The 27,661-nt window shown below is 39.7% G+C and overlaps 1 protein-coding gene across 2 annotated transcripts in view; it reads right to left on the bottom strand.

The window, feature by feature from the left end:
• Positions 1–476: 476 nt before the first annotated feature.
• The window catches only part of vldlr (very low density lipoprotein receptor), a 56,827-nt gene continuing 29,642 nt past the window's right edge, over positions 477–27,661 (bottom strand). The window contains exons 6-20 of one of the 2 annotated variants that reach the window (XM_020650622.3): positions 25,963–26,125; positions 25,168–25,290; positions 24,369–24,491; positions 22,404–22,523; positions 20,596–20,721; positions 18,621–18,792; positions 18,305–18,529; positions 18,090–18,208; positions 15,892–16,031; positions 13,385–13,526; positions 12,787–12,936; positions 7,640–7,699; positions 3,551–3,628; positions 3,119–3,288; positions 477–1,670 (exon numbers count right to left, since the gene is read on the bottom strand). In XM_020650622.3, coding sequence (XP_020506278.1) covers positions 1,635–1,670; positions 3,119–3,288; positions 3,551–3,628; positions 7,640–7,699; positions 12,787–12,936; positions 13,385–13,526; positions 15,892–16,031; positions 18,090–18,208; positions 18,305–18,529; positions 18,621–18,792; positions 20,596–20,721; positions 22,404–22,523; positions 24,369–24,491; positions 25,168–25,290; positions 25,963–26,125 — 1,947 coding nt within the window. In that variant the 3' untranslated portion in view covers positions 477–1,634. The remainder of the gene's footprint in view (positions 1,671–3,118; positions 3,289–3,550; positions 3,629–7,639; positions 7,700–12,786; positions 12,937–13,384; positions 13,527–15,891; positions 16,032–18,089; positions 18,209–18,304; positions 18,530–18,620; positions 18,793–20,595; positions 20,722–22,403; positions 22,524–24,368; positions 24,492–25,167; positions 25,291–25,962; positions 26,126–27,661) is intronic. The other variant, XM_020650623.3, reaches the window with a different exon arrangement.

Genomic DNA, 27,661 nt, shown 5'->3' with positions numbered 1-27,661 from the left:
AAACCAATACCTTGACTAGAGAATGATGTGAAGTGCCTTATTAATACTTCACTCCTGCCCTGTTGTATTGTAAATGTAAGTCCTTTATGTTTTAATACTCAGCGTTTAAATTGCTCCCTAGTCATCATGTTTTATTTCTAGGTTCAGCACTTGAAATGCGTAAAGTGTTTCATGTGCAGCCCCCCTCACTCTCACATCTCTCCATTAGTGCGTGCGTGCGTGCGTGCGTGCGTGCGTGTGGCATGTTTAACAACAGAGTGTATAGCGTGAACCCCCCCCCCCCTCAGGATATCTTCTTTGGACATTGTGGTACACACACAATGGAGGCACGCTATCATCCAAAATATCCTAAAGGATCTAAACTTCTCTTCATGGACGTTAATGACCAAAAAGAAACTCCTGTCAACATTCGCAGATCTTTACATTCATACAGCACGCATGATGGAGAACACAGGGATGCCAATTTTTGAACAACGTTGTAGATTAGATTTTTTTAATTCTCAAGTGATTTGCAAATCAGTTTCTTCACAGATACAGACCTCTTTAAGTTCCCCTCGCTGTACAAGGCTAGAAAAAGTTCACAGCAACAGCACATAAACATACAAAATAGTTTTACCAAATTCAGTTGTACCGTTTTTTTTCTAGTTTTTTTTTTTTTTAAGCTTTTACTTTCTTGTTAAATTACATCTGAACTCTAACCCACGATGCCCAACCTTAGCAAAAAATCGATTTCAAGTGAAATGTATACAATCTTATTTACACAAGGAACATTTGATCAAAGTGCATTAAAGAGAGTCCTGATCGAACGTCATGATGGAGATCTATGTACAATGTTTACAAATGCTGTAACCATGGTGACCCTTACATAGCTTCCAATAATAATAATAATAATAATAACAATAACAATAATACTGATTGAAAACACAGCTTGTAAGAATGCACCGCAGGAGGTACCATTTGAGAGAAAAAAAAAAAAAATTAACAAATAGAAGAAAACTTACATCGTATTTTAACCGCCAAAAAACAGAATCGTACAGGAAGATTCACACATAGGAGCCTGCTGGATTAAAGGAAGCAAGAAGTACAGTAGGGACCAAGTTCCCCCATCCCTCTCCAGTCTGAATAAGGTTCAAAGAGGAGTCTGACAGTCTTAACGGCTCAGATCCAGTTTTAAATCCCGTCTAGCACAGTCGATCTATCTCTGCGTCCTCTGGTCAGTTTCCAGTTCAAAGCCCCGTGAGAGTGGACACAAAATTGTGGAAATTCACGCAGATTCCGCATGAGTTGCAAAAAGATCAGCATCTTCTCCTTGAAGAGGGCGGGGCAACCAAGAAGATGGGAAGCATGTGTCCGAGGCCCTGAAGATGAATGAAGACCGAAAGCAAAAAAAAAAAAAAAGAAAAATCTTCCACACTTCAGAAAACAGTTATGACACTTAATTCACTGCAGTATTCACATAATAAATAACATTTCATCGGGTCATCCTCTCCACAGGTGATGACATAATGCACTTCAGAAGGCATGTGGTCGTACTGTAAGGGCTGCTGCTGTGGCCGTGGTCAAGGACAACCTTTGGCATGGGAACGAGGAGGCGCCATGCAACGCTGCAGGGTTGCTGTAAAAAAAATGGACGATCATGATAAATCGTCTTCTGTGCTCACTATCGAAATCTGGAGACAGAGAGAGGGAGGGGGAGGAGAGAGGAATGATCGTCTCATTAAAAATATATTTTTTTTCTGTTGAGATGAGTTGAGACTGCAAGAAGAAAGAATGTATGATGAATGGAGTCCACATAGTTAAGGTTTATTCTCAGTCCAGATCATAAATTGACAATATGAGCTGCCGTATGTGTAATATTTGAATTGTTCCTCTTTAAAAAAGTTATCCTTATTGTTTATAAATTCTAATATCAGATGGGCTCTAGTAAAACTACAAATGTAACTACTGATATGCACTGACAGATAAGTTAAGTTTTAGTTATGCACAATAATAATTGACCCTATAAATGATCTTTGTTCCTTATATAAAAATGATGTCTAGTAATGCATTATCAAGAAGTTATTGATGAGTCACCACGAGATTACTGTTGTTAGTCATCTCCAAGCAGAGACTGAACAGACGGTGCAATCCGTCTACAAACCGGTCATACATTTTTTTTTGTTCATATTGAAACCCTATAAATACACTTATATAATAACCACACTCCTGAACTCATTGTATATTTAACTGTAAATATTGTTTTAATGTCTTCTCTTTAAGTCACTATGCTTGTACATAGCCTATTATTCTTGTCCTACCTTGTACTCATTTTATTATCTCTATTCCATTTTATTTTTTACATTCTTAAATTATTTCTATACTTCCTTCATCCATTTTGTCTCGTGAGGGTGGGCATTTTTGAAAGTCTAATTTATGAATCTGCCTGTGAGCCATTTCTAAACAGACGGCATAATTATATGTTAATGCCACTCCACAACAGAGACTTGATGGGTTTTGCAATTAGTGAAGAAAATATGTGCATACACTGGAATCAGCAGACGGCCAGAATAGAGTTAAGAAATATTAGCATATCGGCCAAAGTCCAATATCATGAATCAAAACAAAGGGATGGGAAAAAAAACAACTTGTGTATTTCAGTGGAGTTACATCCTGCAGCTATTTACCCTGTGTGATGTATTGAGTTATTTTTATTGTATTTTTGCATGAATTTTTAAAATAACGAATTTGTAATCATTGCATTAAAAAAAAAAGACAAGAATAAAGATCTTCCTGCGCGTGTGATGAGACAGATGTTTTCTGCTGCAGCTGTGACAGTGATGTCAGAGGTTTGTGTGCATCTTGCGGCTCTGGCCGAGCCGAGGTTAATCTGTTTAATCTGTGTACAGAGAGATGTGCTCTGTGGACAGCCAACAATGCTCTAAGGATTACTGAAGACCACGGGGTCACAGTGAGAGTAGAGGTCAATGACATGCAGTCTCCATTCTATACATCAGGATGAAACTGATGCAAAACAACACAAGAGCTACTCCTGTTAGAGAACAGAGCTCGTTATTATTTTCATTTTGTGGATTACAATTAAAAGCATATATGCAAAGATGTTGTGTGATTGTTTACTCACAGCTGGGTACGTGTGTCCCACATTGGCGCCGTGCCGGGTGATGTCTATGTTAAGATCTTCTTCGGTGGTCTTCAGGTAGACCGGGTTGTCGAAGTTCATGCTCTTCTGGTTCTTCAGCTGCCAGTTTCTCCACATCAGGTAGCCGCCTGCTGCAGACATCGCTATCAGCACTGAGCAGAGAGACAAATCAACACATCAGTCAGATGAACAGTAATTAAATATCAAGGCTGATAAATCAGGAAATAACTGGAGTTACAGCAGGTGGAAGTGTGTGTTTGGATGTAACCAGATAAATATTTCAGTTTGATTAGTCCACAAAACTTCACAATCTGGAAGCCTCAGGTCAGCTCTGCTAGCCGGTCCTAAAAGTCTACATTTTAAGACATTTCTCATGTGTGTAAGTGTGAGTGACTGAGGGAGTTCTCCACTCACAGACGGGCAGTATGGACCAGGCAGCAGCAGAACCTCTGGCTGTGGAGTCCACCTGGATGGATGATCTCAAATTGGCTTCTGAAAGACAAAAAAAAAACAATCCACAGGTCAACACTTTTCAAAGTAACAAACTGAACCATCACTTGACATCAGTTCTTTGTCGATGGCAGATTCACCATGCTGAAAAAGTTACAGCACACACTCCACTGATACAGGCTCCATAATCACCTGAGTGGCAGGAGGCTGGGGAAGGAATAGAGCGGGGTTGAAAGGGTTAAAAGATGACTAGAAAGTAACATTGTAAGGGCATTGATACCGCTCCGACAGATGACAGGAGTCCATCTCATGTTTAGATCCCTGATTTAAGAATAAAACTTCTTAAAATAGATAAACATTGAACTAGATTTGAATGTTTGGGTGACAATGACTAACTGGTTGCATGTGGGCAGGATAGCAAACAGATGATGTTACAGCAACACTAAGTTACTCCTGACATTGCACAAGTAACAACACCACATATACAAGATGATAATCCAAAGGCTCCTCTCTAATGAGATCTCTTGCAGTGATGAGAACCTGTCCGTTTCACACTAAGAGCTAGAAGTTATATTTTTGTTCTGCAAAGGTAAATACTTGAGGAATTATTGTCATAAATTGTGTTCGTTGTCAAAAAGTATAAACCAGCATAATTTCCCTGAACTGTAACCACTGGCATGACGCTGAAGTTGTGATTCTGACATTTGGCTGAACATTGTCAGCAACATGCAGGGAAATTCTTCCCTTGGTCAACATGATCCTGTCCTGTATGTTCAAGCAGCAGGACAGAATGTTTCTGGTGCTGGCCACGAGTGAGCGAGTGACATGAATGTCAAACAGCTCATCTGAAAGCAGCGACAGAGACTTCAGGACAAAGAGAAAGATAAAAGTGTACAAGAACTCTTGTTCAGCTGCCAAATGACTCTGACATCATCTAAATACATCTGTCACAGAATCAAACCAGACTTCAGTCAAGGAGGTACAGTTACAAACTGGATACAGCTTCACATCTCAGTGTTACTTTAAATCTTTCCCAGTGGTCAGTCGTGGTATTGCACCTGAAAATAACCCTGCAGATTATAAAACACTTCAAAAGAGCACAATTATAAAAGAGACATCTGTAAAACCTGGACAGTGATGATCTGACAGTAAGGATAATGGATTGTTGTTTCTTTAAATATGTAACATTGCCCTAAAGCTAAGAGAAGTGATTTTATACTCTGTGCCTTCATAATGACACGCAGTCTTCAGACGGAGCCAGAACTCGTGGGTCGGGACACAAAGAACACCTGCAGCAAATACTTAGTGCACCTGAAGCTTTGCAGCAAGATCAGGTGGCTAGAAGGATTTATTGTGCAGCTCTTATCCAACCGAGTATGTGCCAGGACCCAGGACCTACAATATAATAAAGCAGCTAACTGATCAATACAAAACAACTTAATTCCTAAATGGGTACATCTACTCTTTAAAAAAAAAAAAAAAAAAAACAAAGCAGATGAGATGCATTTGAAGTGTTTGTACTTTCAATCAGGATTTGATTTCCAGCAAGGTATTTCCAAGAAAAATCTGTCATGTGTAAATGTTTCCTTAATGTTTTGTCTTAATCTTGACATTTAAATAATATGCATTTGTTAGTTGATCTCTTAACATTTTTGGACTTCTCCACCCCATTTGTCAGACTCTTTAGTTCCGACTGAAGCTTACAGAAATGTAGTTTCATTATTTGAAATGGACCTTATTCCCCAAAACAGCTGGGCACTGTGATCAGAAAACAGACCGAAGCTTTCTGGTTCAGAATGAGAAACTAAATCTAAAATATAGCAGGCTTCATGTGTCTTAGTGAGATCATTGATGACTCAAGCCTTTTTCATGAGATAAAGGTGGTATGGTAGGGGAGTGTTGAAGGACATTTCTACACAGTTTATAGAGAAACTGCTCAAATTAAAAGGGCTATATTTTGAGTTATGTGAAAAAGAAAACATTATCTGCAGACCTTTTTAAACAACCTGCACACACAGATAATTTGCTCTTTCCATTTCATTAAGCAGCAACTATGGGTTAAACATGGACTGAGTTTAAATAGTTTTGTTTTGACACTTCCTTGTTTAGTCACTAGGTGGTGCTCTTGGTCAATGTCTGCAGACTAACATCAGCTCATACAGAGATAATCATACAGATAATCTTCATCACAGGCTCACTTTATGTTAGAAAAGATGGCAGCACCGATAAACTCCTGTCCATCCAGCTCACATGCCTCCAAAGAACACACTGTGGGCTCAAACTATCAGAATGAACGTCATGAGAGGAAGTGTTGTAATTACAAACAAACCGGGACTTGTTAGAAAAAGTCCTCGGTCCTGTTTTAAGCTCCGTATTCACATTTTAAAACATGCATCTGAAATGTGAACAGCTCAGGTCTCTTCTGACCAAAACAGATAGAGGGTGCTACAACAGAGACTCTGCAGTTCCCTCAGGTTGCTTTTTTCCCCCCAAAGCATTTTGTCTCTCAAAAGACTCAACAGGTGAGAAAAGCTCAAGAGACACAGGTGTATTCTTCTTACTGAGAATTCACCAGAGATCACAGCACAAAGATTAATGAGCTAACTTTATCTGAGAATATATTAGCCATGAATCATGATTAAATCCAGTGAGAAAACATGTAGAACGCAAGAAAGACTAAATTAAACAGTGGGTTCAAGACAAACACATTGAAACACAAAGAAAGCAAATGTATATTATACATTGTGGTGATTATAATATTTAAAACAGTCACTCAGGGCGCTGGTTTAGCTCAGTGGTTAGAGTGTGCACCCCATCTACAGAGGCTAGAGTCCTACTCTCTTCTCTCAACATTTCCTGTTTCTCTTCAGCTGTCCCATCCATTAAAGACAAAATAAACTAAAAACAACTTGATCTGAGTTTTTGCAGACATTACATACAATACATTATCTAACACACTCTGGATGACTCAACCACAATGTTTTTTTCCCCATTGAGGCAATAGCTGTGTCTGACGTCACTTACCATTTTTTTCCTTCATATATGGACAGTACACAACGCATTATATTGAGAAAACCATGCCCTCCTGATGGGAACGAGGGTTAAAAATGAACTAAAAAGCCTTTACATCTGGAGAAACAAAACATTTTAGAATTCACAGTAAATATTTGAATTGACCTCTGACTGAGAGATTAAAAACAAACATTTACCAAATCAATAATGTCCAGCCTCTCTCAGTGTTGCGTCTCCGTTCTTTGAGAAATTATCCCAACATAATGCAAGCAATGTATAATTCCTTAACACGGATTGTAGACTAATGAAAACAAACAATGCTCTGCCAACTTTAGACTGTGATACAACTGATGTCCCAAAATAACAATTATGTATGTGTGTCAAATGTTTAGTGCACAACTAAGATTATCAACTTCACTTTACTGGATAACCAAGTAAAATAAACTAAATCCCCCATCAAGTATCTCTAACTAATGTTTTAATGTGTCATGGTTCCCAACTTCTGGTCCTAAAAAAAAACAAAAACAGCAGAACTGAGCAACAGAGGAAAAGAAAAGCTGGAGTCAAATTAGCTTGTGCATACCTCAGGCAACTTGACCACGAGTTACAGATGAAGCATAGACAGACTTAAATCAGTTATCTCTCTAATGCATCGAGCCCTGAAGCTCATCTGTATGTGCGTCATAACTCAGCAACAAACACCAAAGCATAGGGAGAAGCCATCCTCGGAGGCAGTGAGTCAGGGAAAGAGCCAACCAAGGGTCATCGATATGTCCACAGAGCGCAGGAGACACAAGAGGTGATTCTAACATTTCAATTTAGCAGCAGAAGAAGGGAGAACATGCAAAAGAAACAGCAAATGCAAGAAAAAGTGAGATATTACTCAGTGTAAGGCTTAAAATAGAAAACCTGCTTCTGAAACCTTTGGTAAGGGAGGAGAGCAGTCACTACAGTATGATCATCAACCAAACCCAGCATGTGTTAAGACAAGCCACCATCTCAGAGCAGCAGGAGGAGCTGGCGACAGCTGAGGGGTTTTACCTGTAGATGGCTGTTTTATAGTAATCCCAGAATCCTTTGACGGACCTTTGGTAGTGGAATCTGTCACAAGAAGAGCGAAGAGTCATGCTTTGTTAACATAAAAGCTGCCCTATTTTTAAACTGCATACATGCAAGTAGGCCCGTGAAAATAGATCAGATCTCTGGAGGCTAAACTAGTAAAACACTCAATAGATGAAAGCAGGAATCCAGTTCTCTTCATCAGGAGAGAGAAGATGCAACACAAAACATTCATGACACCAGCTACACTGTGCAGAAGCAGAAGCAGTGTTACATCTCTAATATCTCAAATAGACAAATGTAATGCTTTTTTCTGCTTTGATACCACTATTAACATTAGATGCACACAGGAGCTAGAAAAGAGGAGACATTCAGAAGCTTATAAACTGGTTTAAAAAAGTGGTACACTGTGCAGTAAGGAGCATTGATCAGGAGGTCCCCATCAGCTCCAGTACAACCAGTATAGACAGAGCAGCACAGTCACATCCTTCCAGTCAGATCAATAAGCTGAGGCAGCAGAGTGTTGCAGTGTTTACTGTAAAATCACAGGGCAGATAGGGCTGCAGTGTGGGAGTTGTAGAATAATGCATATCATCTTTACCGACAAAGAAAACAACATGAAGCACAATCCCACTCAGACTGAAGAAATCTGAAAGCCCTCTCTAACGGTTAAGTTTCCATCAATGCTGTATTGATTGATTGTCTGAATTTTAAGACAGAAAAAAGTGCAGAGATTTGAGACAGAATAATCCACTCGAGAAAAATCCTCTGAGGATATTTTTAAGACTTCAAACAGCGAACTGGCGACACCAAAAGCTTTCAGTTAAGATTCCTCTTTTCACTTACTGAATGTAAACAAAGCTGTCTACCATAAAAACATTAGCGTACCTTTGGGACTCCTAAACACAAATATACTAAACAAATATAATGGTGGATTGGAAAGGATTTGTTCATGATTAGCTTATTTAGTTCAGAAATGAGGTAGGACTTGAGACTGAAAAACAGTTTTTTTATGATATCGGTCATCATTTGTCTGACCTGCTTTAAAAATAAACTGTGGAAACAAGTGAGGTCCCAACGGAGTAAGAACACCTCCCTTTATTTCAACCTGTGATCATTGAGCCTGAAGGAAAACACTCCCCAGTCACCTTTACAGGCTGTTATGAGTCCCACTTTGGGTTTCAGCTCCTTATTTCACATGAAAACACTCAGCTTCACGAGTAATGGGCCGATTTCTCCCTCCCAACATTGCAAAAAGCACGACAGAAGTTCTAGTCATGGTTGGTACCCATGTTTGTCCTAGATTATCTGTTAATGGTAGGGCATTCAGAAACTAGTCTTGAAACTATTGCTATGGGAACAAAAGCTTGCAGAAAGTAGGGAACAGTAGTGAAAGTATGAGTTACCTTTATTAACAAATATATGCAATATTACTTCAAATAAAACACAACACTGGCTACCATCACAGACAAACTAAAGGGAAAATGCTAAGGCAGAATTACATTAAGTACACTTTTTTCTGCTACATGCTTTGGGACATAGGTGTAATTTTTCAAACATGTCTTAAATGTAGAATTTAAGATGTGGATAATAATGTTATTTTCTGAGCCAAGACAAACATCATCGAGATAGAGCTGTAGTTAAATTCAAGCAATGCTCAACATCCTAGCCCTGAAGCTAACATGAGCTAGCATGCTGACCGATATTAAAACTGAAGGCTAAAAATCTCACCTGCAGTTTTTGCTGAAGAACAGAGCTGACTGAGCTAAACAAATCTCCTCTTTCTCATCCAGACTCATTTAGCTCGGTTTCATTCCTCGCCGCAAAGAATCCCTGCAGCAAGTTGTTGCACCACATTCATTTTGTTTACATCCAAGTCCACATGAGCTCATGAGTAGTGCTTGCTCCCTGTGGCAGACACTATGATCTGAATAATGTACTGTAGAGAAGGATGCCCCGACTATTACATCTTTTAGTGTTCATGTTTGAACATCTGAAGTTTCTCCTCATGAGCATGATGTTGCAACCTGGTTTTTCAATCTTTGAGGATTGAAATCTCCTGTAGACAGAGCCAGCCTTCAAACATTTCCAACGCTGTGGTCGTTAAATATGAGTCAAAGCAAATTGAGAAATATGCTCTTTAAATTAGTGTTTCAGTTTATTGCATAGAGATCTTCTGGCAGACCATCTTTACTCTTACTCTTTACTACTCCAAACCTAGAAGTTGGAAAAAGACTTCTCATATTTGCATCTTTTCTGTATCTTGTAGCCCTTTTTTCAAATTCTGTTTACGGTCGGTTTTTAATCACAAGACAAATAGCATCAATCTGTGAAAGAGACCCTCACCCCTAATTAAAACATGTACTGAAACAAAGATATCATAAAAGGAGGTAACTCAGCAAAAACTGTCAAAAACTTTGGTAACAGGCTCTCAGTTATTTGGAGAGAGAGGAGCGTACAGACGAATCGTCTTAGAGAATACTGTGCAGGCTAACGAGGCAGACTTTCATTCAGAAGGACGCTGGTGCAGAGAGTTGTCAGGGAGATGTTCCAGTACTTTGTGTACACCAGTGTCTCGGTCTACAGTTTGAGACCAATTAGCAGAGTATGTGAACTGAATTCAGCGGTCAGGCTCCTGTCCGATGCTGCTGCAGCATGAAAAGAATAATGTATGGGAGCGCGGAGAGGAGCCGGGCAACTCGAGACGATAAACAACTGGAGCAGAGTGGATCACAGAGAGGGGGGACCAAGCTTCCCCTTTTTCAATGCAAAAAAAGAAACCAACTTCATCCTACTAAATCAATAAAGTACCTTTCCCCTCTCTTTTTACCTAGGCGGTCACTTTTCTTCCTGTTATAAAAATACATACGCTGAGAAAATATGCACTGACAGCCAAGTACCAGGGATGGACTCAAATTTGTAACAAATCTTTGAAGCGACTCTCATATGCTCCAATTTAGTCTAGTATGCTCTGCTCTGGAGTCTTGTGTAGCTAGTGTCACAGATGTGCGTTAAGCCTGAAGCGTTATTTACAAATCATGTCAGATCACTGAACATTTGGAGATGTTGACATAGGGACTTTATGTCGACTACACTTTTTTGGGGGCCATATTTAAACCCATTTGCAACGTACATATATATTTAATCTTGTCGACCTACAAATGTTGCTCAGTTTTTCTGTGTTTTATTTATGGCTTGAACCAAAACAACAAAAACACATGTATAAACAATGCAGTTCCATTTTAGGCAGGAAAAAATGTCTGAGTTTTTCAACAGAGCAATGCACCTGCACACAAAGCTTCATCTGTGAATCTGCAAGTCCTCCATTTTCATGTTGAAGAACTTGAATGACCCTGACCTCAACCCCATCCACCACTTTTGAGATTAACTGGAATTCAAACTATGACAAGCTCCTGTAGCCAGGTTCCAAAATCATGCAGAAAGCTTTCCCAGAAGAGAGAAGTATGTCAAAGCAGCATGGGATTTCCAAAAGTGCTGAACATGAGATGTTAAATATTCACGTAAGTGCATTCCACAGCTGTCATGGCTCCACCACAGACATATCTAACTCAGGAGCCCAGAGAACTGAGAACAGCTCGGACCAGGACTGAACTAAAACAGCATAAAATGAACAGCGCTTAACAAAGTCCAACCCTGGGAGCCCACACAGTTCAGCTGTCAGGATGAGACAACAAAGGCACTTTCAAACAGAAGAGGGAGTAGACGGCTGCAGCAGAGATGTGAAGGAGGACGGTGTTGATACATGCCAAAGAGACACTGAAAAAATCGGATCACAACACCGACTGAGTCAGCTACTGTTCAGCTGTCAGAGTACTAACAGAAACAGACAGCTGGGTTTGTGGCTGGCATGGATACAGATAGGAGACAGCAGTCACACTGAGAACACGATCACACCAAAGAAACTTGCTCTAGTAGCCGAGAAGAAGAAAAAGAAAAAAATCGAGCGAAGGACGAAACTAGCAACAAAGCCAGTTGAAGCTAAAGAATTAATTCTGTTTCTCACAGTTGATTCTGTGTTTTCCACGGTGAAAGCCAAGCTCCCTTTTGCCTTTTCTTTGTAATCCAGTCTTTACAGTGAGGCACATTTGAGACAAGCAGCACAGTCAGAAAGGATGAAGCAGAGAGCACAACGTCGCCTTTGTATGTACAGTCATTGAAATGCACATTAGAACAACCAGAATCTAAAGGTTTATCATTCATTTGATGGTTTAAAGCAATGCTTTTGGTCTGAGCCATACAATTACTGACGTTTTCCCATGATGCAATCCACACTGGCCTGAGGGCATCAAGAGGCAAATTAAAATCTTCCTACTGGGTTAGTGGTACAGGGTTTCCCCCGGGGTTTCTATTTAAAAACATTCAAAATATTACCACTTGTATAAACTTATAAACCATGATTCTCTATGGATAATTCATATTCCATTTAACAAATAGACAGATGAGACAGAAGAGAAAAACTCACAGTATTGAAGCTCTGAGTGAAAATAATTAATTCTCCTAATCCTTTTCTAAGTCTGATCCAAATTGTTTTCTTTGGAAACGTTGCCTCTTGAGGTAGACATGTGAATTACATGTACTTGTTTTCGTGAAAGAAAATACAGCTGTTTTTGTCTGATGATGAATTAAACTAAAGTAACTTTGAAAGGTAACTCTCCCCACCTTCCTCTCTTCAATGTTTAAGAAAATATTTGGAGAGAATAATGATGGGCAAATAAAGGATCTACACACTCTTATTGCTTAATGTCAAAAGATGGTATTTAAGTATTAATAAGAATTAAATCTGTTATACTTCAAAGTTTTGTAGACAAATGAGAATGTGGGACATCTTAAAAGCCTTGGGCCTGTTTCAACTAATCAGTTTGCAAGCCATGACTAAAATTGCCAAATAACAATTGCAGAGAAATTCCAGTATCATTTTTTGAGCACTACCCTGGGGTCTGACAGACTCCTGCATAAATCTCTAGTACTGCACTGTGTAAAAATTAACTTAACATGAAGCGACCTCATGATGCAAACTGAAGCTCCAGGTTCAGATATTCATGGTAATAATTTAAACACCAAACATGAAATGAATACGTAAACTCCGCCCCTGTGGTGCTGTGACTCACCTGGTCTGCAGCGTAAGCTGTCGGTGGCCAGCTCCTGACCCTCTGGACACACACAGGTGTACTTGGGGGAGTGTTTGTTGATTTGCGGAGCGGGTAGACACATGTAGCTACAGCCTCCATTTTCACCTTTCTCTGCACACCAGTTGGTACCTGCACACAAGAGTCAATAGTTATGATTGCTTTGACAAATATACAAGAGGTATGAGTTTACTTTTAAACCAATGAAACAATATTTCTCACATAGGCATTACAACAGATCTATCTTAGAATCAATCAATATTTTGGCATCGAATTGATCAACCCTGAGAAACTAAAATATTAATGATAAGGAAAATGATCATAATTTACAAGTAGACCAGATTGCAGCTAATACAACATCCATTAGTACCATCTGAATCTTCATAGTGCTTTATTACAGTATTCCATTCACTACCCTTTCTTAACTCACTGCAGCAGCTACTATATTTAAAAAAAAAAAAAAAAAAAAAAAAAAAAAGTTTGCTTAACACAATGATACCAAGTTGTCGTGCCGTTATGTTACAGAGTATGCACACAGTCTGGACCGGTTTCCTCCCACTCCCTCCCAGCAGGTTCTTACCTGACAGCTGGATCAGCTCGTGGTAAACGATGATGTCCTGGGGGTCGTTCAGGTTGCTGGCCAGCGTCACCACGTCAGAGCCGGTGAATTTGTTTGCGCCGTAGATGGCTTCGTTTTCGCCGTCTGTCCAGAAGACTCGATCCTGCAGAGAGGCCGGAAATGTTTTTGTGTGAATATTTATGTGACCCTCTTTTAGACAAGGTAATAAGTCATTACATCACAACTGCTATAACAGAACACCTTACAGGGAGAAGTTCACTATGCTTAAACAAAAGGTCTTCAAGAAATGACAAGAAACTATTTTTAATATAAATAAAAGTTTTTTGGTTCATTACACCTTCCCCACATGACTACGATTATTTGTTTTACATTAATTCTTTATATTAAAAAAAAATAGGATCATACCAACTAACCTGTTCCCTACAGATTTTTTGTATAAAGTTGAAACTACAATCAAACCAAAGAGGTTTGAGCAGAATTGTTTTGTTTTTTTTGATCTTCAGAAAAACACTTTGAAATGAAGAAATTCTTATTTTTAGACATGTTCACATCTCCTCAAACAAAAAGCACACGTCCCTCATAAGGCCCGAGTTCCTTCCACAACCTGAATCACTTGTTACAAGTCCTCCCCTCTCTCTCTCCTGCCTTCCCCGTCACTCTCTAGATGGCTATTCGAAAAAAAACAACATTACTGCCAGAAGAAAACTGACCCAATAATCTAAATTAACATCACAAATTGAACCATCTGTGTGCCGAGACCATCTGTGTGGTGCCACTGCAGTGCGTCTTGAAAGGACCACCTGCCAATCAAAAACCGTCTTCCTTTGCACTCTTAAGGTCTCTGGTTTGGTCTTCTCAGCCTCCTGCTCATAAGTCATGATTTTTTTTTTTTTCTTTTAACTGTTTATTTGCATTTCCCCCTCCAAAGATCTGATTTTCTCCATGAAGGGACAACAAGAACTCCAGTGATGAGATCGGACTATTTCTATAAGTCTTTACACTTCTATGAGCTCGACAAAGGACAACCTAAAACCCTGACTGCTGCTTTAACTTCACCAAACCTAAGAATAAGCTGTGTACTTATGGATTCTTCAACAATAACCAGCCAGGTGTTCAGACATGAGCTGTAGCCTTACAGTCTGAATTTGAATAAATGCATCATCATCTGTCTGAGTGAGAGCCTGTTAGTGAGGAGTGAGTGGGTGTAGGTGAAAGAGGCAGGAGCCAAATGTCCAATTGTCTGAGTCAGAGAGATAACATGTGAAAGACACAGCATCAAATTATGAGGAGAGAAGGTTTGATCAGTAGATATCAGAGTAAGAAGAAGTTTATTAGGATGGAGTTCACAGGACGTAGAATAACTATTGTTAATGTTCAACCCTGAAAAGAGAAAACTAGTGTGTGCACGTTCTGGCAAAAATGTATACAGGTGCAGGACATCATCACACCTCAGATAGATCGTGTAGATCAAAACGCTGCCCTGATTAAATAAATGTTCCCATTGGGAGCTGAATCATTTTCAACCCTGCCATATTTGATGTAGTCAGTATTTTCAAAGCCAATAACTAAAGTAGTAATATATTTGATGCAAGTTTTTATCAATTAAGCATCAGTCATGTTGTCTCGTGCATTTCAGTATAGCTTTCATCTGTGGGATAAAGCGATACTTCACCTGTTGAAACATGAATCTGTATTGACTTTGGGTCATACATGTAGTAGAAATGTGAAATCAATTTCGAAGTTGGTGCCCACCCACTGATCTGTGACTGGTCTGTAGCTTCCTCAAAATATGAGGAACTAGTGTTGTAGTTTGACCCTGCTAACCACAACAGCTGCCGATGACGCAAAATTAAGATTTTTGCGTAATCGGAGGCTCCTTTTGCAGACAAGAAATACAAAGATTTCCCATCTCAGAGGAAAATGAGGGCGGGATGTACGACCATTCAAAAATACTACCAGGTTTCTAATGATGCAAAGCTTAATGCAAATGGGTGAAGTATCATTAATGATGGTCACTTTACACATCAACCTCTACCATCAGTGTGTGAATGTATAGGTGTGACCTGTGGTGTTAAAGCGCTTTCAGTAATCTGAAGACTAGAAAAGCGTTATACAAGCTCAAGTCCATTTACCATTTGATTACATGGCACACTGAGACATTTCCAAGTCCCTCACACAGGGACAGTAACAGTAGAGAAAAGCTTTAACCATCTACAAATAATGGCTGTATCATAACAGAAACAAATGTTCACCCAAGAGTTTGCCTGGTTAATTAGTAAAGAGGCTAAAAGCTAAGATAAAAACCATACATGTGGATCCTTATTCTCTTTGAGAGGTGAAAAGGATCGTTAAAATGAGCGAGCTGAACTTCATGTGAGAAAAAAAATGTTTCTATAAATCAAGATCAAATTTGAAACATATTCAGGTGAATCAGAAGTCTTGAGTCTTTTTTTTGTCTGAGACGATAACTAATACATGTGCAGGAGAGAATGTAAAATCTATAATACCTCAAACACGGTGAGAGCGAAGGGATGAGCCAGATAATCCGAGGACTGGAGGACTTTCTTCCTGTTGTCTCCATTCAGGTCGACGCTACAGAGCATGTGCAGCTTAGAGTCGACCCAGTACAGCCTGCCTTTGATCAGATCTGTGAGGAAGATGAAGAGTATGAAGAAACGGGAGAAGAAAGAGGTTAGGTGAGAAATGAAAGATGAGAGATAGAAGAAATAAACAGAAGAAGAGAGAGCAGAGAGAGGACAGAAAAAGACAAGAGGGGAAAAAAATAAGTATCAAAGATCAGAATGATAAAAGAGAAGAATCAAAGTGTGTTGACAGGATATGAGAAGAAAAGAGCAGACGGGGGAAAGAATTAAGTCAAATAGGAGAGAAGGAAGATGGAGCATGGCGGGAGAGATACGAGGAGAGGGAGAGAAAAGAATCAAATCAATACAACATTTCATTAACAAGGTGGAATCGATGGCTTTTTCAGTGTGCAGAGTGAAGTTCAGAAGGAGGAAGAAGCATTTCATTGTTTGATATGGTCGGGTGTTCGATAGTATGGACTGAATAAAACAACGGTGTGGTTAGATATCAAGCAGTGTTCACAGTATAGCACCATTGAAGGAAGGGACAGCCGATAAACTGATTTGATCGATAAAAATGGAAAATCTGGATATTCTCTTTAACTTACTCCCCGCTCCCCCCCTCGGGCTCCCGTAGTTCGCATCTCACCCCCTGGTTTACTTCCTACAGAGAGTGGCTGGTTAGCAGCAGGTCTGTGATAATCATCCACAGGTCATTTGCTGAACTTTCTCTGCCTCATCTTTACTTTTGCTGCAGCCTGAAACGGCATAGTGCACTTTAAAATACAAGTTTACAGCTTTCATTTCAACCTCTAAAGGGAAACACAGGTTACTTTATTAACCTTAGAAGGGGTTAGTCCTGTCTGTTATTTATATTTTGTTTTGAAGGGGGAATTTTTTTTATTTATTTTTTAAAATCAACCAAAATGGTAAATCTAGTTTTGTGTGAACATATCAGATTTTATTTTCAGGCCCTCCAGCCCAAACTGAAGGTATTTAATTTGAAAGACAAATTAAAATGCAGCACTGACAAACACATTGCTTCAACCTTTAAACAACTTAAATACTTCAACATTTTAAATGGCAGAGCGTCTGAAATTGTTTAGTATTCAGATAAGTTATTCGCAGAAGAGGAAAATGCCTCAATAAAAACAAACAATAAAACCAGAGGAAGTGGTATGTCCCCATCTTTCTTCCTGCATCTTATCCCATTTTCATCATGAGTCTGGATTTGACCAAGACTTCTGCCTCTTAAAAGGACGTTTTTACTTGCCACTTAAACTTATCTAAAGTGCTCATGATGGATTAACATTGGGTCTTTGTAACATAACAGTGAGTAAGGTTTTGTAAAGTGTCTCTAGAGAACACTTATGAATTGGCACTATACAAATAAAGATTGATTGATAAAGACAGTCTTTTTTTTTAGATCATTTACTATCAATCCAGTAACTCAATGGTTGTGTTTTCAGAGAGCTTTCATGTTAGCAGTGCTGCCAGTTTAGTTCCCAATGTTTTATTTATCTAACAAAGCAATACATTTACCCTTCAGTGGTGCATACATTACAGAAAACATGGATTTGAATATTGTCTAACTCTGCCTCAGGCACTTGGCAGCTTTGAGAATTGCAAAGCACTGCTGAGTACCTTTTTTTTTTTTTCTTTTTATTGGACAGGCTTTCTAAAATATGCTTCAGTGATTACCTCGATTTTTCCTGACCACCTACAGAGAATGAAACACACAGTACAAATGGAGCCGGCCAATTTACAGACACTGCAGTGATTCTGGGCACATTTATATTCTGGTAAGTTTCCTAACAAGTGGGCGCTGAAACTCTTATGATTTTTGGGAAATAATAGTCACGTCCTCTGAAGAGGGAGAGGGAGGCGAAGGGAAGGACAATAAAACCTGATGCTATGTGTGTTGGTGGCTGAAATGTTTGAGGCCTGGCCAACACTACAAGATTTTTAAAATCTCAACAGAAAATGTTAGAAGCCTTCTCGTGACTCCTAATAGTGATAGATTGAATTTGATGAATCAGCAGAGAAATAAAAATGTACAGTGATGATGTGATCACACAGGCAATGAATTATTAGTTCTCCAGACTGTGTGTGTGTGTTCCTACCCAGGGTGATTCCATTTGGCCACTGAATGTCTGAAGCCACCAGAACCTGTCTGTCCACTCCGTTCATACCAGATTTCTCAATCTTTGCTGGTTCTCCCCAGTCAGACCAGTAGAGAAAGCTACAGGACAGACACACAGGACAGATTTTTAAAAGTGCATTGTGAATTGGAGATAAACGTTTTCTCCTGAGATTAAGCCACAACCTCTCCACCTACCCAGACAGCGGATCCACAGCGATGGACGCCGGCTCTTTGAGGCCTCTGTTGAACAGAACTTTCTGCTTGGTTCCATTGAAGTTGGCAACAGAAATCGTTTTGGTGCTGAGATCGGACCAGTACAAGTTCTTATAGATCCAGTCCACAGCCACTCCCACGGGGGTCTGGACATTGTCTATCACTTTGTGGTGGGTGCCCACGTCTCCTCGTTTGTCCAGAACAGTGCTGCAGATAACAAAGGAGATGACTCAAGGAAACTCAAATGTGAAGACTCAAATAATATACGATGAACTCGAGCTGTGTGTTTGTGACAAACCTATAAATGGCTTTCTGTCCCAGGTCAGCCCAGAAAATCATCTGCTGGTCAAAGTCTGCATCCAGCGCCACGGTGTTCCTCTGCTGCTCCACAATCTGAGTGTACTCCTTCCTCTCCAGACCCAGACGACGGATGTCACGGCGGTTAGTGAAGATCAGACAGGGCTCCTTACCTGAGGACAGGACAGACACCTCGTTCTTATGTGAACAGTATAAAAAGCCTTTGGTATATGTGCTTTGTACATGCTCTTTACAAGGAATAAATGTTCCAATAAGTGACCTTTAAGAAGATTACAGCGACTTTTAAGCATGACATGAAGAGAAATGATGTCGATTATGATTTAAAGGATATGAAAACAAATCATTGGAAAAACAAAACACTAGCAGTCTAAACAACAGTGAGGGTCTTTGTCAACAAGCAACACAATAAAGTCTTTTCACTGCAGAAACAATCACACATGTGACCACCACACAAAAGGGATGACATTTTCATCTCAAGCAGAAACAACAAAAACGTCACTCTCACTTTTCCTGAGCTCTCGTTCCAGAACACTTGTCAGATTGTCTTTTCATTTCAGCAGAAACTTTGCTTCTTTTTAATTAATCATAGAACCCATTTCATCCAGTGTTGATAACTTTCTGATGATTCACTCTGTTTCTTGGATGGCTGTTGCAACCTCAAATAAATTAACCTTTGATACGAGAGCAAGAATGTGCAAGATTTTACACATGAATACAGCAGACAAGAAGTATATGTTATGTAAATGTCTCAGTCATGACTGTCTAATACTGTATGAGTGAGAAGCTTAAGTCCCGCTGGCTGTGCTGTTGTTGGAGCCGTGTTTACATGGACGTATTAAAGCTGTTTTAAGGACTAGAGAAAGAAGAATAACATACTCCGTGCTTATTTGGATGTCACATAAGTGTCTTTAGATCACAGTCATTCTGTCTCAACTTTACATGCAATGTGAAGCTATGAGCTAACCTAAGTGTGCTAACATTAGCCTGCTAACACAAAAATGCAGAACACAGGTGATTGCATCTCGAGCCAAGGACAACTTTGTCCACTAATTGTGCTTAATTATGGTGTGTTCTAATTGATAAGTCCTTTGTGTGAACACGAGGGGAGGGGGGGTTGGAGGTGTGTCGCTGGAGGAGAGCGGCGTCTCAAAAATAAAGGAGGTGGTTTGTTTTGCTGTAGCTCATTGGCGACATCTACTGGATCAAAAAGTAGCTTATTCTTCTTCTAAGGACAAAACTCAATTTATTGTAATCGTGTTTAAGCATAGCACTCGACAATTGGGCCTAGTGTCAACATCCAAGCACAGATTTCCTCCAGTCTGAACATTAGCAGATTGAGAAAACCTGTATTGACTTCAGGGTCTGATCTGAGAAGATGATCCAACTTAAACTTTACCTACTTTCTGACCACAGGTGTGATTCAAGACTCAGACTAACTTTGGGAGCTTGATCGTCCTTGCAGTACAAATTGTCAAACAGTAAACTAATTCACATCAAAAAGTATCCTAAGGCCGCTCATAGTTTTCAAGGATGTTTTCGTTAATTTTGAAATTTTTTTCATAGCTGCAAAGCAAATTGAGTTGCCGGGTCAGTAACTTCACCCTTCTAGAAACTAAGCAGTCTTAATCAAAATCTAAACTGAAGGTCAAGATGGAAACCGTTGCATCATCTACCTGACTTTGATGAATGTGAGATATGCAAGTATTAAAAACCACGTTCTACAACCTTTGTGAAACTGCCCGAGTGTAGCAGCAGTAGGAGGAAATAGTGCGTCATATTTCATCACAATAACTAAAGTCTTATCATCTAAGGAATTTGAAAGACATACTTTTTGATATATAACTATTATATAACTACAAGTGAAGAGCCTGAGACATGAAGATAAGATCAGTACATATTCATGGTCATAGTTGACTACACTTCCTCTTTAAGGTTGAGAGCTGCTGTTGACTCACCAACAGCCTTGCAGACTCCGGTGGTCGGATCCATCTGGTAGCCGTTGTGGCACTCACACTTGTATCCTCCCTTCAGGTTGATGCAGATCTGGCTGCAGATGCCGGGGTTCACACACTCATTAATGTCTGCAGAAAGAGAGAGGGAACAAGGAGGAGATCGAGGATACAGCAGGTAACTGACATGTTTGATTAATCAAACTACTGAGTGCTTCAAGTCGCTTTTCTAAAGATGCCGTAGGTGTTTTGTCAGAACACTGTAATGCAACGAGCTGCTCTCCTCAGAATTCAATGTAAATATAAAAATGTTTTCAGGCATTTGTACTTTACACTTGGGAGCAGATTTAGCACTACTGGGGTTCATTCCAGATGGGATTACACACATTTCTCAATATCAACAGCGGTGTTCGAGGCCAAGATTGGCTCCGTATCAAAACTGTGTCAGATCAGCCAACAGCCGATCACGCTACCCACTGATCCCCTCAGAGGCCAGCAGTGCACAATAAGAACATGTTCCACTCATAAGGGAATTATATCCCACTTATAACACCAGTGTACAGTACGACTGACCCAGCCTGCTGGATTGGGGATTTCTAAGAAACTAAAATAGCAACACATCTAAAGCCTTTAAGCCTCCCAAGTGTTGTTGTTTTCTTTCCAAACACACAGAAAAACTACCTGACAAGGCCATTCTTCAGGAATTTAATTTCAAGTGTTTGAAGCAGACACTTTCCAAACAATGGAGGTTTATTGTTGCCAAGAAACAAAAGGCATGTCAGCAAACAAGGCCTGAGCTGAACTGAAAAGCATACTTTAGCATATTTTTAAACAGGTTAATCATTTTCAAGTCCTTTAATGAAGCTTTGGTTGTAGTTAAATATATTAGTAATGTCAGTGAAAAGATTACCTGGGCACTTCAAACAGTTTCTTCCTTGAAAGTCATATTATGCAAAATACACTTGACCACATTGACTGGCGAACAGTCCAGGGTGTAACCTCGCCTCTCACCCAATGGCAGCTGGGATCGGCTCCAGAACGAGAAAAAGTGGTATCGATAATGGATTGATGGACAATTTACCACTAATACTAATATGTGTCCCTAATATGTCTTCAAACTCCCAAATTATGATAGAAAGTCCATCCTCTCCATCTTTTTGTGACACCATAGAGGGCAGTAGCCCCTCCCCCAGGTGGGTGACACTCCCACAGCTAGATGTTTGTTCTGTCCTCTGAGTCTGCCTTCTCACTGTAAACAATAGGACATGGAGCGAGAAAGCCCGAGACACCCAAGCCCTTCCAGAGAGGGGGCGTGGTCAGACACAGCTCATTTACATATTTAAAGGTACAGACACAGCAACAGCCTGTTCTGAGCAGGGCTGAAATAGAGGGGTTTATAGACATGATCACATACAGGATCAGAGTGGATTTAGAACAAGAAACTTCACACATGTTTTGAGGAGCTCTGAGACTTATTTAAAGTTATTGAAAAGGAGAATAATATGTGACCTTTAAAGTCCCTGCAACGAGTTTTAACCATTCATGAAACAAACTGTTATTAACCACCAATGCCTCTTTATCACCTACAGAGGCAAATGAGATCATAAGCAACAACACAGACTGTTTCTATTTTGTGATTTTAAATCCTTGTTACCTCTGCTAATCCTGAAAGGACTAGTTACAGCATTCAGAAGAAAGTTTCTCACAGCAGCTTTAACGTATAATGCTAAACTGAAAAATGATGCAGTGATTTAAATTCATTTATAAATTGTTTTTTTGTCATTAAATATGGCTCTAAGGTCAAAATCACCCACCTCCACAGGTCTTGTGGTCGATGAGCTGTAGTCCAGGTGTGCAGTCACACTCGAAGCCGATCACCATGTCTTTGCAGATGTGCGAGCAGCCGCCATTGTTCAGGAGACACTCGTTCAGATCTGAGGCACATGGAGGACACAAAGCCAGAGTGTACACATGATAGCCAAGAGGACAGTATTGTGAATAAGAGTAATTCTATCACACTTGTAGTCAGTTTAAATATGTACAGCATCTGAGCTCTGTGGTTTGAGATCTGCAATAACAGTTTAGACAGAAGGCAAAAAAAAAGAACAAGAAAAGATCAGATGGAAACCAAGCTGATGCTGATGTTATGCTCACAGATAGGAATATTTCACAATGAAATAAGTTATACTTTCTCATTTTGTGTGTGCCTGATTGAATCTGTAAGTTGAACAGGTAAGAGCTAGCAGTATGAAGTTCTTTAAAATTGGAGCATACATAATTAACATGCTTAAAAATTATTTTTTGTTCTTCATATAAACAACCCAAGAATCTTTAGGCAGTCAGTGGACCTATAATTGAAAGAGGATTATGAGGGTCATACTTTGACCAACATTTACTCCTGTAAAGAAAAACAATATTTGTTCTGGAGTCTCTCTTTAAACTGACTGTAAACACAACATGTCAATATGAGTCTGTGACTGAAGTGTAGTACAACTCAAACTGGCATGTTTAGTATTCTGCTTGAGGAAAGAATAATCTGGTCGAGTTCTTTGATCCATGAAAGAGAATTATTCAGACGCACTACTCGTTCTCTCACGCTGAACTGCATCAAAGCTGCATGGGGCAGCATTTATATTAAAAGCCAGATATTATCAACAGAAATCAATGTGACACAGAGAGGAAGGTCACTCACAGACACTTTCCTGCCTACATGTGAACTTTCTAAAAAAAACAATTTGTTTCTTTAACACTTGCTAAGTGACCTGCTCTGACACATCCAAATGTGAGAGCCTCTTTCTTTGCTTTGCTTTCATGCAGTGTGAAGCATGAAATAACACAACCTGGATCCTTGGGACTCAAGTTTAAGGATTTCTAGTTCAAGCCTTTTTCATGATGCTGACATTTAGAGCGGCAAGCTACGAACGCCCAGAGACTTTTTTTAACCAGTGACATTTGCAGAGACATACCGTGATCACAGCCACAAGAACTTCCCTATTTACACAGATTCAAGTACAAATATGCTGATTTACGAAACTCAAACATATTAAATGATCCGTGTGTGTTCTGCCACTCTGCAGGAAAGGATGCTCCAATACTTAAAACATCATCTATTTGTCTTGGAAGAAATCCAAGCTTTCCTGCAACTGCCAGCAGGGATTGCCTCATGTATGACACTAAAACATCCTTTTTTTTAGCTTGCTGAAAAAAAATGACCAAACTGAGATGTCAAACACGCTGGTATTAAACCAGGTAACATCATCAAGGCTGTGTTCAACCTGCAGCCAATAGTGACCTGAATCTTATGTAGTTGGCTCCTACAGTATGTGACTTAGATCAGATCATTTTTTGTGACAGTGTGAATAGCACACAGTCACATGGAATCTGATCTGTTCAAATCAGATTTGGGCCACTGTCATACATACATGTCGATCCCCACATGAGTAGGATAGAGGCAACATTTAAAAAGCAATGTGACAGCCAAACAAAAACAAAATATCAGAACTGAGCATTAGTGCATGCAGTGTGAACGCAGACTAAGACTAAAAGACTCCATGAAGTAGAAAAGGGTCACTGCGTGTTACTGTTTGACAAAAACACATTGACAACTTGCAAATGAGGAGAGTAGTATTAAAAAACAATTCCTATTAAAAGAGTTGTTTTTAGAAAATAGCCGCAGTGTAATGTCTTTTTTAAATTTAAGTAAACACTACAGAGAAACCGCTGGGCCCAAAGAAATAACGTCATTACTAAGACATGGAAATGTTTCTTGCATTACTCACTGCATTCCTTGATGGGTTCGTCGCTCCAGTCGGGACAGTCGCGGGCCTTGTTGCAAACTTTGCTCATCTCGATGCATTCCCCGCTGCGACACTTGAACTTATCCGGCCCGTTGCACTGAGTCACTGTGGAGGAATATGAATGTTTTTAAATCGTCTTTCAACACCATGTCATATAAGCCTAACTAGCAGTTTCCTAAGCCGAATCTAAAAGCCCTCAGGATCTGTCTAACATACTTCATAAAGCAAAGTAATATTGATATTGTCATCTCATTAAAAGAAATGAGATGCCTTCTCACAAATAACAATTTTGCTAAAATATTTTAACTATTCAAATGGGTTATTCAAACGTAAAGCTCTCAAAGTTTGTTTCCAAAGCCATGGATGTTTAACTTCTAACCACCTCTACCCTAAAAAACTGAGCAAAACTTGGAGTGAAGGAAAGGTGATAAGCAGGAAGCGGGTAGACATTTATAAATCTGTATGAACACACATTGTAAACTGAGCACTAGAACACCATTAGAGGGTTAAATAGAAAGCCGGACAAACATATTACATATTTTTTATTTGTAGAACAAAACTGGTTTTAAAGACCTATTGATGCCAACATCATCTACACTGACAGTGTGCACGCAGCTTCTGAAGCTCGGAGCAGCCTGAGGTGAGATGTTACAAAAGAAACAGACAAATCCAAAGACCATCACAGAACAAAAACTAATGTTTCTTCAACCGGCATGGCCTCAGGATAATTCAAAATAATTTTGTTTGTTAGGCTGCAAACATGCATAAAGAGAGGACATACTGTTTTTGCAGTTGAGTTCGTCTGAGCCGTCCCTGCAGTCTCTGAGGCCGTTACACTGTCTGCCACCCAGGATGCAGTTTCCATCATCGCATTTGAACTGATCGGCTCCACAGGTACGCACGGCTGCAAAAGACACACATACAGCTCGAGTTACACATTGAGCTCAAACAGTCATTTTAAAATTTTACCAGTGAATTAATCACTCCTGTAGTGTATCATTCTCTGTTTCCAGCTTCAGTTTGTTCATGTCTGATCGACTGTGCTAAACCCCACACCGGAGACATCACCTCGTGTTGCAGGAATTCACAATGACACTAATCGCTGTAACCTCATTACAGCATATACTCATTTAGAGATAAGCGGACAGGTGGTTAATTGAAGATTGTTTATCAAGTAATTAACGCCAAATGGAATGAGAGTGCGGCACATAATGGACCACTGCTCCAGTGTGTGCTTTCCCCCTAATATTAACTCTCTTCAGCTTAGTGTTTTGGATGAATGAAACCATGACATTCAACAATGTGGTTCTTTTAAAACTGCTTTAAACAAACCATGTGTGGTAAATGACAAAACCGGTCATTTTTTGGTTATGGTTCAAATTTAAATCTGCTTTCCGAAAGATCGATTTCAAAACATCTTCTCGAAGTAAACTCATTAGACGGACATTAAACATAACTGACATTGCACTTGGCTAGATTATCTTCATAGTACATACAACCCTAAATGTAATAGTGACTAATGGGACCCTAAAATCATCCTTTCTAAATGTGTCGCTGATGGTTTGTGTGTACGTACGACAGTTGGCTTCATCACTGCCGTCCTTGCAGTCAGGGTCTCCGTCACACCTCCACTTCTTGTGAATACACTCTCCTGAGCGACACTGCATCTCACTGGACGAACACTTGGCCGGCGGCGTTGGGTGACGTCCACATCGAGATGGTGACTCGTCTGACTGGTCCTGTTGGAGCAGGAGAACCAGAAGTTTCAGAGAAAGGAAAAAGCATCTGATCATGCGTTTCCTGAAGAACAACAATAACGCTCGAGAGTTATTGCTTTAGATGGGGAAACAGATGCTGATCGTAATTTGACAGATAGTAGGATCATATAAACTAGATGAGTCACATTGACTCCAGCACTCAGTGACAGGTTTTCCATTTACAGTTAATTAGCTTTCATCAGCACTTTTCTCTCTAGTCGACTTCTCCTGGCGGGGAGTCTGTGAATAAACGACTTCTAAAGACCAGTTGGTAAAATAAAAACACTGAAGCAAAGAGAAGAGTTTTTATCTGGTATGACCTTCTGACTGAAAACAATTCTTCTCCTGAAACTAAACTGCTATTGTCTGACAACGATGTAGCCTTTGGGAGCAAACGCTAACTTTCCAAGGCTTCAGGTGTAGCCAGAGGTTAGCTTAGAGGACGTCAAGCCAGCCTTTCATTGCCATGCATGGTTTTTGTTTACAGCCCAACTCATAACTTGATTGAGCTGCAGATGAGAGGTGATGACTTGGGGCATATTGTTATTGTTAGCTACCCCTGCAGACATATGTCTGTTTATAGTATTTGATAAAAGCTAAACTATCATCAAGGGATCACCAGTGGGATTCAGGATTGCATAACAGCTGCAGCATTCTGCCTCTTTTGTTCTCTATAGAGACTATTTTCCTGCATACAGACAAAACCTGCCCAAATGCCAGTGAGTGATTCAACTCAAACACAACTCTTGCAAAACCTCAAATCTTTTCATTTGCCTACAGATTCAGCCTTCACACCGAGGCGTGCTGCCTTCTTTTTTTAGGGGAAGGAGAAGATAAGACTTGGATAATATCAGAGAGGGTAACCTCATAACACGTTTTTCTTTTCACAGCTGACACTAAACTGCACTGAATAGACACATTCATCCTGCTCTTTTTTTTTTTTTTTTTAAGAGGCATTTTATACATCTTTAGTCAATAAGATATCGTGACATCATACAGTATTTTTATATACGATTGTCATGCAAAGATTAATTATTGCAGAATCGCTGTATCGTCATTTTACATACCACGTATCACATGTTCTTACTGTATCATGAGATACCCTGCGATTCCCACTCCTATTTATTAAAGTCTCTGCTCTTCAACACAGAGCTACAAGTGTCTAATTACATGCTACTGGTAGCCATTCTGTAATTGTTTTTTTGTTCTTTATTTCCTTTGAGTCTTTGTGTCCTACAGTATTGAAACACCTCATGGTACACGTGTCTGTCCACTACTTTAAAGTCTAAACTGCTTCAAAAGTTAAATATCTGCTTAAAGATCGTAGGCCGACAGATCCTATGATAAAAACATGCTAAGGCTGGATAACCGCGTCGCCCCTGATCCTCACCACACTCTGAAAACAGAATATGAACTATGACCACCAAATAGGAGATACAGGGTCCCACGTTTTAATAAAGTCAGACTGAAACACTCTTCTGTTCACCAATACTCAAATTGAATGCAGCGCTGAAACCC

The sequence above is a fragment of the Labrus bergylta genome, chromosome 17, assembly GCF_963930695.1.
Source record: "Labrus bergylta chromosome 17, fLabBer1.1, whole genome shotgun sequence".
Classification (NCBI taxonomy): domain Eukaryota; kingdom Metazoa; phylum Chordata; class Actinopteri; order Labriformes; family Labridae; genus Labrus; species Labrus bergylta.
Note: the sequence above shows the minus strand (reverse complement) of the source record. Positions and strands in the feature narration are given on the sequence as shown.